The sequence below is a fragment of the Centrocercus urophasianus genome, unplaced genomic scaffold (genome assembly GCF_019232065.1).
Source record: "Centrocercus urophasianus isolate 14NV4802_14NV808 unplaced genomic scaffold, USGS_Curo_1.0 seq_17, whole genome shotgun sequence".
Taxonomy (NCBI): domain Eukaryota; kingdom Metazoa; phylum Chordata; class Aves; order Galliformes; family Phasianidae; genus Centrocercus; species Centrocercus urophasianus.
In genome coordinates, this window is record NW_024884722.1 from 15,408,633 (window position 1) to 15,420,267 (window position 11,635).

Below are 11,635 nucleotides of genomic sequence, written 5' to 3' on the forward strand. Positions count from 1 at the left end.
CTTGCCTGCACTGCCAGGTAGTGCCTCAGACTCCATCTGGGTGACATCTATTGTCACATACTGGGCATACAAGGGCAGGAACTTCAGTCACCAAGAGTCCTGCTAAGGAACTGAAGCCTTTCTGTCCTATGAATGCCCTCATTGTACACACAGAGGCAGTGTACAGGTCTGCGTGCCATGCTTCAGTCACTAGAAGAGACTTCTCCCTCCAGCACTTTCAAGGCTGTTAGTTTCTCTGCTTCCATGCAGCCTGAATCCAAAATGAAGGCATCACTGTCACCTGCCATGCCTCAGCCTGTGCTGATGTGCTGTCTCCTAACAACCTCACACACAGCAGTAGAGCCTTTCATTCACAAACCATGTAAAGAAAAATAATTTGGATGAGCCAGAAAAATCTTGTTATTTTCCATTCTTCTTCACTGTAAGCCCCCTTTGCTTCATGTAGAGCGTGGTGCTTCCTGCTATTCACTGTGCACAGACTCATCTACTGATTAAAGCTCAAAATAGCTCACAGACTCATTATCTCATTGTACAGCATGAGTGCAGGTCTGCCCCTGGGAGAGAGAGGGCAGGAAGGTGACAGTGAAACCACGCAGCCACAGCAGGCTCACACAGCCGTGGGGGCAGGCAGTGATGGTGTGGCTGTGGTCATGCTGCAGAGGCCACGTGCTACTGCTTTCTGTTCCTTTGCTCTTGAAATAGCTAACAGCTACAACATGGGAAGTACATCAGGACCTCCAGCACCCTCACACTGCTGTGTGCGGGAGGTGAACAGCCAATAGCACCATGCAAATGAAACCTCTGGTTTTGTCACTTTAGACAAAGACAGGTGTAGCCCAGGATGACAGACTTCAGACCCTGACAACATAGGTTTCCAGCTCCTTTTCATCAAATCTGACAGTTTGCAGTTTCAAGCTGGTGTTACTCTTGTTCTGCTAGCTAGTGTCCTGCTAAAGCAGCAACAGGAAGAAGCTCCACATTGACACGTTAAACAATATTCACTTGGAAGTTCCATACAGCAAACCTATGTGCTTTCCTAGTTCTGGGAAAGGCCTGCTACCAGTGAGTGCCATATGAAGCTCCAGCCGCCCCGAGCTGTGCTGAGGCTACGTCACCCCCTCTCCTTTCCAAGGGATGCAAGGGGTGCAGGTAGTCTGAGTGGGTCAAAGAGCTCCCCATTCCAAACACTGCTGTGAGACACGCATCCTTCAACGCAGCCAGCACCCTCGACCGTACAGAGCCAACACAGCAGGGCTCGGGCTCTTAGAGGCAAAAATATCGAAGTTATTTCCAGCACAGCAGTTTTGGAAACGACTTTGTGGGATGGGAGTGGGGAGAGAAGAGCCCTCGATGTACCAGGAAGCAATGGCACCCCAATACCTCGCGGCTACCATCACACCGCGCAAACAACAACCGCCGAAGCCCCAGGGGGCGGCACTCGGCGCCGCCCGCCCCGCAGCCCCGGCTACGTGGAGCGACTGCGACTTCCACCCCCACCCCCCCCCCCGCCTCGGCACGCACAGCCCCGCCGCGCCGCGCCCCGGGGCCGGGCCGAGCCCGGCGCATAAAGGCAGCGGCGCGAGGAGGCTCCGGAGGAACGGCACCGCATTGCCCGTGCGTTGCCGCAGGTGAGCGCCGCCGGCCCGGGGCCCCGCTGCCCCACGTTGCGCCTGCTCTCCCTCGGTGCAGTTCTAGCGTGCGCTTCGAGCCCCGCAGAAGGAAGTAAGTAAAGGGGAGGGGGGAATAAAATCGATTTTCATCCTTCTGGGGAATGAAACCTCAAAGCTTGCACTATGCTCCTATCAGGCTTGCAGAAGGACTTAACACTTGCCTTCTGAATGCTGCTGAACCCCATCATCTTTTGCTGGCAGATTTTTGCCTCTCCTAGCAGCATGGCTGTTCCATTATGTTTTTTTTTTTTTTTTTTTTTTTTTTTTTTTTTTTGTAAATATTGCATAACCTTAGGAGCAGCAGCCTATGGAGCTGGTCATGGAAACTGGAGAGAATACAATCCTGTTTCTGCTAAAAGCCAAACAAGACTTGATAAATCTGATGCTGGTACTCCACTACCTATTATGGTAAATGCTGCCACGGTTTAAGACGGGGGAAAAAAAAAAAGGCAAGGAGAAGAATGAAGAGGTCAATGCAGATTCTGCTTTTTTGGCAGTGCTCTGGAATACCAGTGAGAACACTGGGAAGGAGAATGCCATTTATTTAAGTGACAAAGCAAGTGCTCTTGTTTCCCATGACTCAACAGAAATCCATATTTCTAGTAAGGATTGGGTCCTTACCAGAAGAGATGCACTGCAGTAGGAGTCCCTTCTGCAAATACTCCTGCTAACTGACCTTGGTTTTAGCATCACAGAATCACAGAGTATCCCAAGATGGAAGTGACCTGCAAGGACCCCAGAGTCCAACTGCTGGCTCCATGTAGGACCATCCAAAACTCAAATCATATTTGAGAGCATTTTGTAAAATAAATGTGGTTTTCATCATCTGAGAGACAGGTTTAGGAATAAATCTTAAAGAAAGCTGTAGCGTTCTTATCAAATGCTTGCAGCAGGTGTTAGGCATGGACTTTGGGGGATATAAGGGCTGTTTTTAATACAGTAGTCAGAACATAAATGAAGAAAAAGTTCTCCTTCAGCTCCTTTATTCTTTCCCCCATTTACTCAGCAGTGTTCGCAGTGCAAACCAGCTTTCTTAACTAGACCTCGGTTAATAGCTCATATCTGATTTAACTAAAAGCCAAATTGCCTAACAAATTCACTTCTGAATATTCAGAGTTCTAGGGTGATGTGATATGTAGCATCCTAGCTGTTGATCTTAGGGGATAGGTAACTTGATTAATGTAGTGCTGTCTGCTCAAATGCAGTCTGATCCAGTCTGTTGGAATTTGAAGACTCAGCTCAGAGTCTCTGAAAGAAATTGAAGTGAATGAGCACTTTCACTGTAACTTGATCTATATGGACTACACACTAGAATGTTCTTTTATGTGCTTTCAGGAAGATGTGTTTAATTAGCTGTTACTAAAATCCATGTTTCAGAGGTTTGGAAAAAGCAAATGAGATTCCATTTGTATTGAAAAATTGCAGAATTGTAAAGAAATGACAATATATTCACTCTGTTTCCTATCTTGAACTGTCAATATTAATTTAGGCTGCATTAGTTAAAGGTGTGCAAAGAGAAGGTCATGAATAATTAAGACAGCAGATGAAGCAAAAATGCATTCTCAACAAGCTTTTCCCTGATGGAACAAACAATAACACGCTGTCTTTCTGCTCATTTCAGAATGATTCAGATCTTAGATCCGAGACCCTTGCCAAACTCCATCATGCCTGTGGACGTGGCCATGAGAATCTGCCTAGCCCATTCACCACCTCTGAAGAACTTCCTCAGCCCCCTTGAGAGCTGCCAGAGAAATAACTTTGTGAACAGATTCAAACCTCTCAGACCATGTCTCCATGTGAGACGTGACTCTGAGGCACAGAACAGTGACTGGAACCACTCGTCAGCCCGAGCCAAAAAGCGAGTTGTGTTTGCAGATTCAAAGGGGCTCTCCCTGACAGCTATACACACCTTCTCAGAGGTCCAGGAGCACCCTAGCTGGGACCTCCAGTTTGATCTTATAGGTCTTGAAAGCATAACCTCTAACCTGAAGCTTCATGAGGAGAAAAACTTGATTCTGGATTTCCCACGTCCCTCTGCTGACTACCTGGACTTCAGGAACCGCCTGCAGAAGAACTTGGTCTGTCTGGAGAACTGCAGCCTACAAGAGAAGGTGCTGTCAGGCACTGTGAAAGTAAAAAACGTGAGCTTTGAGAAGAAGGTTCATGTTCGAATCACCTTTGATACGTGGAAGACTTACACGGACATGGCGTGTGTATACATGAACAATATTTATGGTGATTCTGAAAACGATACCTTCTCATTTACTATTGACTTGCCTCCTGCCATTCCTTCTCAAGAGAAAATAGAGTTCTGCATTTCCTACCAAAGTGGAGAGCGTACCTTCTGGGACAATAATGAGGGGCAGAATTATAAGATTCTCCATGCAGAGTGGAAATCTGATGGTGTTCGGATACCATCTGCCACAAAAGACTGTTTTGATGTTCCAACTCCAAGGAGAGGGCAGGAGAGAGAGCCCGATCATCTCGGCAGTCCAAGGCTGTCCAGTGGCCTCTTTCCCCAGTGGCAGAGCTCAGGTGGGATTGAAAATTCATCACCATATTGGTGACAGACACTATCTTGGAAGTGTTCTTACACTTGGCAACAAATCAGTGTTAGCTTTCTGGTTCACATAACTATATAACAAAACCACCGGCAGCTGTGGCTGCCTTTGCAACTCCAAATTCAGCAGTCTGTGGGACTCGTTAAGCCATATTATGTTATTGAAGTTCTTAGCCAAAACTCAGCCTTGGAAAGAAAGGCAAACAAGATAAAACCCATGCATATACCACCGACTAGAAATAGCATGCCTGTATCTTAAGTATATGCGACTTGCTTTCTGCTGTTATCTCTCCTGAGTCATTAGGCAGGAGACTCTGTTAGGAGCTATGGAAGGTGACAGTATCTTAGCAAGCTGTAGCAGCTGTATGTGTGTGAATGCATGTGCACAGAGGTGTCACAGAAGCAGAACATCACAGTCCATTTTGTGCCTGTTAGCGCAGCAAAGCTGAGGCAGTGCTTTCAGGACTGAGGCTTGCAATGACCTACATGCTTGTAGCAGTGGCAGGTAGGACTGCATGGCTAGGATTTGTGGCTTCAATAAAGATTAGGAAACTTGGAGCGGATAATGGAAAAGTGGGAGAAGGAGAAGAGGTAAGATGTGCTGCCTAACTTGGAGATGGACAATGTGTTGATGTCTTCAAAGCTGGCTTTCTAAATAAAGGAAAAATTTATGAAATTAAAAAGGAAAACACAGGTAATGATGCAAAGTGAGTGGTGGAAGTGTCTTTGGGAAGACATCTCTGACCTCACTGGCCTTGGGAATAATGGATATCTTGCATTTAAGATCAAATCGAACCTTGATTTCTACCTTCATCATTCTACTCGCTTGACAGGCTGATGGTTACCTTCTAATGTTAAAAGAAAAATGTGCCTTTAAAAAAACAGTCACTATACATGCCAAAAGTAAAGGCTGAAGCCAAGGTTAGTGTATAGACTTAGACTGAATGATTTGTAAATGTCTTAGCCTGTGGCAGCATTAGGTGATTTCACTCATTTCCTGATCTAGTCTTACAGCACCTAATGGTTGAGTATCCTGCTCCCTATTGCAGAGTCAGAGATAACTTTTGAAAAGTGTGTAATATAGGAAAGGTCCTTCATATTGAAGACAGTGAATTAGCTGCAGTTGGTGAAAGCTAATTTCTTTTAAAGAGCAGAATTGCTGCTAGTTTTTCTAGAATGAATATAGGCTTGCATATAAATAGAAAACTGCTCAGTTTTATTGTACCTCATTTTAGAAGTTTTTTTCTTTTTAAACAAGCGTATATTTTATATCACATGCTTGTAATTTAGCTTCCTGAGCCATCAAACTGTAAACATGGTCTGTGTTTCATGCAAGATTTGTGTGGGAAATTGTCCGGCATATACTCAGCAGTTGTAAATACTGGCACACCTTTTAACTGTAAAGAAGTGTTGTTAACATCAAAATACATGTGACTTGTGAAATAGCCCCAGTCTGAAGCTACCTGCAGTGTAATGAGAAGATAAATGCTAAGATAAAATAAGTCTCTTCCACTGATTGCACTTTTTTTTTTTTTAATGTAACCCATGCTGTTAAGTGTCTACTAGCTATTTTAAGAATAAATCGTGTTTTGATACATCTGGTTCTTATTGAGTCAACTCAATGTGCTAATTCCATTCCTTCTTTAAACAACTACAGTTCCAACAGGAGCATGAGGCATAGCAGGTTTGCTCTGTGCCACCAGCTATTGGTAAAGTTGACTATAGTATGGTATCTCAGCACAACATCTGATGTCATCCTGAAGATGAAATCCAAACTCTTCACTGAATAAGAGGTTATCAAGAGTGTTAGCCTTACATTATCGTCATTTAAAACAAACAAACAGAAAAACTGTCTGTCTCACTCATGTTTTGGTTTTGACACATTTCTCTAGTGCTTCTCCTGTTGCAGGGGTACTTCCGTGCCAGTCCAGTGGCCTGAGTTTCCTGCTGAACTGTAGCATATGTGATGCATGCCTGGGTGCACCTAGACAATAGTCCTTAATGTCTTCTGGCTCACTTTCACCTGGTACTTAGCTTGTTATGCTGTCTTTGCAGCTATTGCTGCTATTCAGGGGAGGGGGAGGTTTTGTTTCTGGTTATGCTTAGGAGCCAGCTCACCTGCCATCAGTAGTACCAAACACTCACCAAAGAAAAATTTCTCCCTTTGAGCCAGTCTTTCACCATTGACACTGTTCTGTGGACCCGCCCTTTCAAGTATTTAGGGTGGAGAAAACACTAAATAACTATGCAGTGTCCAAGTCTGCAGAGAACAGAAGGGTCTGATGCATTCCTGCTTCTGCTAGATGCCAACTTAGACCAGCACAGAGCAGGAACAGCCTAGCAAGCACTGGTTGTACACCAGATACATGGGATTTCCCAACTTATTAAGAAAATTCAGTGACAAGATGCAATCTAGTTCAATCTGTTGCATGCGAAGTCAGCAAGAGAGGTGGTTTTAATTATGAAAAAGAAATTCCAAAAAGACAAGACACAACATAGCTTTAATAGCAAGTTTCTGAACTAGGTAGTGAACATAGGATTTCCACTTTACAAAGCCTGGTTGGTCCACCTACCAACCTCAAACTGTACTAAGGCAAAATTGTACTTTGTGAATAACTCAGTGTCTTTCTGTGCTAGAGCTCTGGGGCCATGACACATACTGCACCACCCTGCTCTAGGAAGAAAAGTGAACTGAACAGAGATTTGTAACAAGTGGCTTGAAGGCTCCTCTGTCTCAATGTGAGACTTCACTTAAGCAAAACAAAAGCAAAGCTTCTTGGGTAGAGCCAAAGCCTTTCGCAATGAGGAAAAGCAGCACTTCTTGTCCTCCAGCCAAGTTCTGGGACCAGCCATCAGGACTCAAAATGCTTACTTGTTCTTCTCTTGACTGAGACGTAAATCACTTAAAATACCAAAAACCAGCTTATTTTTAACAAGTTTTAGCTTTAAGACAACTTCTGTGCAAAAATGCCTTGCAAGATCACATTTGCCCAGTAAACAGGCAGTGCTTTTGCTGTGTTTCAGCATTTCCTGAGAACATAATTAGAATTCACACAGGCAATTTATGAATATTAACTTCTTTAATTATACATAAATGAATTACCATAATTTATATGGTATATTTGGTAAATTAATGGCTATATGGTACATTTTAAGGTAATTATATATATACAAAGCATAAGCTTTTATCCCTTTCAGACAGTTATAAGCTTTAAAATGAAACATAATAAAGAGCAAAAGGTTTAAGTGAGGCCAAAATAAGGTAAGGCTGCCCTCAATCTTCTCTTGAGATCTCTTCCTTCTCCTCCTATATCAAGAATCAGCTGTACTGACTGGCATTTGCTTAATCTGCTCTTACATCCCTCTAATGATGGAGGGTTCACATCTTTCCAATTACTCTTTTCTCTTCTTGCCTTAAAAGAGGCTCCTGAGGCCATAGCCTAACTAAAATTAAGCTCCCAATCAGCCGTATTCTGCATAGACAGGAAGAGGAAACTATTGCTGTCTTTTTGCGGTAGCCTGTAAGTTCTTGAGAATGAGTAACAGCTTTTTTGCCTCTCCCTACATCCCTTCTCTAGAATCTGTAATGCTTCATTTCATGAAAAAATGAATATTTCAGCTTATAATGCACTTTTGGATAGGAGCGTCTGACCTTTGGAACTTCCTCAAGGCAGAAATACCTTTTTCAGCCAGCTCTGATTAAAGTCTGGCTGCATGGTCCTCAATTTCAGCAGTGAAAACATTGTGCTGCCCGGAACCCGTCTGTTCATTGCTCAACTGACTTCACAAATCCTGTGCGGTAAGGCTTGGGAACATACATCACTTCTGAGGTGCTTGACAGACCGTCTCTGAAGCCTACAACATCTGGGCAGATTGAATCAATGATACAGTTCACTGGGCATTTAATGTAAGGATGTTATCACCCCCATTAAGAACATTCATCTTTTCGTGCACCTCTTCCTTGTGTTACATACTTCTAACTCTCCAGCCTTTGCTCATCTCCCTTCTGGATCAGTCACCAAGATGGTAAGCCTTCATGTTTTCTGTGCCAAGAATGGAGTTGTCTGCTTTAGGGATAAAGTTCATGCCAGATAGGTAGACTGACTTCTGTTTATGCAGTGTTTGCTGCAAATGGCCCAATGCTGATTTCAGTGAGTGCATCTTTTGAAGAGTAAGGTAGAAAATACCATGGTTAATTATGCTGAGGCAAAGCAAGAATGCAGCACTAGGGTCCAACTCAGTTCTGGATAACTTTGCAACATGCTGTGCATTAAATCCTCAGCTTACTTTGATCATAGGGGAACATATGAGGCTCAGGGCTGGGCTTTCTAACAGCACTGTCAGGAAGGTTATGGTTACAAGAAGTTAGCAACCAGAGCTGATTCAAGGGAAAGTAACCAGTGCTTAAACAAAACCCAGAAAGCAGAAGTCAGAAAAAGTTGGTCTACAGTTTACTATATTATGACAGAAATAAATGAGGAAGAGTAAAACCCCTTGAGAAGCTAAATTATTTGCTTTGAAAGGGTTCCTGGAGAAATGCTTTTGCTTTCTCTTCATAGTTCGCCATCATAGCATTTCAGATGCCATCAGCCCTGAAGCATTTTGCACCTTGCACTGGAACATGATAGTGGTACTTCTACACTCTCAGTTGGTGGCAATAGGACCGACACAGCAATTCCCCTCTCCTGCTGCTGCACACTGCACAACTCCTGCCATAGGCAAGCTCCTCTTTCCTCAGTTACAGCCACAGTTAACCATGAGGTCAAATCTGGGAAATAGCCATGTCAAGAGCAAACAGCTGCATTTTTAAAAATAACATGTCTTACTGGTCCTCCTTTGAGAAAAATCTTTTCAAAAGAGAGGAAGAATTCATAATGCACAGCAAACATCATCAACTAGAATAAGGGAAAATTCAAGTGTGAGGACTTTTTATTTTTAAATTTTAGTTTTAAAGGCTTTTCTTTGCAAGATCCTTTTGTCTCCTGCCTTCCCATTGTCAATCTCCCTGCAGTTTCCTTGGCCTCAGAAGAGAAAGCCAATGTGCCTGGAACTAATTCAGTATATAAGGAGACAGGCTCTGAAGGCATCCAGCTGTTTCACAGTTAGAAAAAAAAATAAATTATGTAGATTTAAAAAAACAACAAAACCAAAACAAACAAACAAACAAACAGCTCTATTCCTCAACTAATTACATACCTCATTACAGTTGGATCAGCTCAGGTCAAGATACATTACACAGACCTCTTTTACTTTGCTCTGACCCCTGAAGTGAACCACTGACCTCAGGAAAGTAGCTCAGCCCATCACTACTCTGCACAGCCATAGCCAGTGATTGGTCCATTCCATAAAATGTTAAGGCCACACACTACAAGAACAGGCAGGAACTGCAGAGTTCAGTGGTTACAACTAAAAATTCTGCGTTCAGGTGACAATCAGATATTGAATATCAATACCCTTCAAACACTCCATCTAGCACAGCAAAGGTTTGAGAGACAAAAGCTTGTCAAATATTCCACCCACCTTCATTCTTCCTTTGGAAGAATTCCAGCCTCCTTTTGCCCTCAAAGATGGATAATCGAGACCAGCACACAATCTCCCTATCTCTAGCTACTACCTCTGCTACCACAGCCGTAAAACCGTTTACGTTTTGCTCTGCATAGGAAAGTCAGGAACCACTAACTTCCAAGCCATTTTCCCTAGCCCTTGAGTTTCAGGCTATAGTCTTTCTTACCTGGTGTTGTCTTCTGGAAGACTGTGAGCATCCAAATTGCTGGACTGTGTCATTTTCAGAGGTCTGTCATCATTTTCCTCAGGAAGGATAGCAGGGCAGATGTGTAATACCACCACAGAGGAACCATCTGCTGGTTGAAAGGAGACCCAGAAATTGAGATTACACAAGTTAGGACTCCCCATAGGTCTTTAGAACAAGAGCCAAGAGCCACTTCCGCTAGTAGATGAAAATGATGCATAAGGGATAGGTGTTACTGCTGAAGTTAGTCTTCTGTGGGCCTTCTGTCAACCTAGGAAGGATAGGTTAGTGCTGAGTGCTGCATTAGCAGCAGCTGAGAAAATGGGAGTAGCAAATGCTGATTGTATGGCACACATGGTAATTATTTGCTGAATAACTGAATGGCACTTCTCATCCTCCAAATCAAGCCTCTCCCCTGCGGAGTAAAATAGCAGGGAGGTTTCATAGGCCCTTATCTTAGCACCCTAGCTGTACTGGGACCATTGAAACCATAAGCCCAAAGCACCAGTAGAGAAATCAGCAGAGAAAATGCTGGGTATTTTGATCCATGGGTGTCTTAGAGATGTTCTTGGAGCACTTGCTGCCCTTGCTTGTAGAAAATGAACAAGGTAGATGAAGGTTTACCCATCCTCTAAAAAAAGAAAAATTCTTAATTTGCACCTATGTTTGCAGAGACTGGCAGAGCAGTATTCACTTCCCACTCATGGTAGCTTGGATGTTAACGGGCAAGAGCTTGTAGGAAATTCCTGGGCAACACTGAGAGCAGCACAGATCTTGTTAGAGGAAGCAAGAATCAGTGCAGGTGTGAGGTGTTTCTGGCTACCTATAGAGCCCACTCTGTTGGAGGAGAGAGTGATGGGGCACCATGCATGGCAATAAAAGCCTCTGTTCCAAGTTCCACATGCAGCTTGACCAAAGAGCCTAACTTGGTCAATTTGTAGCTAGGACTACTAACTAGAATGAAAAATTCTCATTGCCTTGTTTTATCTGGCACGGAAGCCTGCTGGACCATTTCAGGAGAAAAGGGGAAAGTACTTTTATCTGTAGCCCTTTTGGCCAGAAAAAAGACTGGATTACAGATTGATGGTTAACTGCAGTTTTTAGCAGTCAAAACAGTTTGACAAAAAAAAAAAAAACAAAAAAAACCCCAAAACTAAAGTAAGAGGTATTCACTTACTTGATCATTCTGATGCACAAAGCTGAGTTTCTTAAAAACTGTGGAAAGAATGGGAAGTGAATTTTCTCTGCTCCTAAAGCAACATCATTAACAGCTCCTGCTGTCACTTTCTGAATGGCCAATGGATGCTTTCCAGACACCATTCTAACCTTTTTCCATTTCTTCTTTTTTACCAAGGTTTTTTAAATCCTCCAGGAAAAGCTGTTACTTACAGAAATGCTCTCCTGTCCCACTTTTGGAGCTCTGCTCAGACAGCAGGGTTACCACCTGTCCTGCGAGACTGAAAACCAGAATAAATTCTTAATATTCTACCTTTATTTTTATATTGTTCTCTTGGGAATTAGAGTAGTGTCATTCACAGGCACAGAACCCATAGTTTAGGTACCACAAGGACAATTGCCACAGGTTTAAAATAATTTTAAGACAGCAGTGGCTGTACTTTCATTGATGGTTTCAGTTTTTGTCAGAGCTACTTGCTT

The 11,635-nt window shown here is 43.3% G+C and overlaps 1 protein-coding gene across 1 annotated transcript; it reads left to right on the forward strand.

The window, feature by feature from the left end:
• Window positions 1-1,605: 1,605 nt before the first annotated feature.
• PPP1R3C (protein phosphatase 1 regulatory subunit 3C) lies at window positions 1,606-5,827 on the forward strand. Its single transcript, XM_042818366.1, has 2 exons — window positions 1,606-1,722; window positions 3,292-5,827. Exon 2 carries the CDS (start codon window positions 3,293-3,295, stop codon window positions 4,235-4,237), a length of 945 nt encoding a protein of 314 aa, XP_042674300.1. The 5' UTR covers window positions 1,606-1,722; window position 3,292; the 3' UTR covers window positions 4,238-5,827.
• The last annotated feature ends 5,808 nt before the right edge of the window (window positions 5,828-11,635 follow it).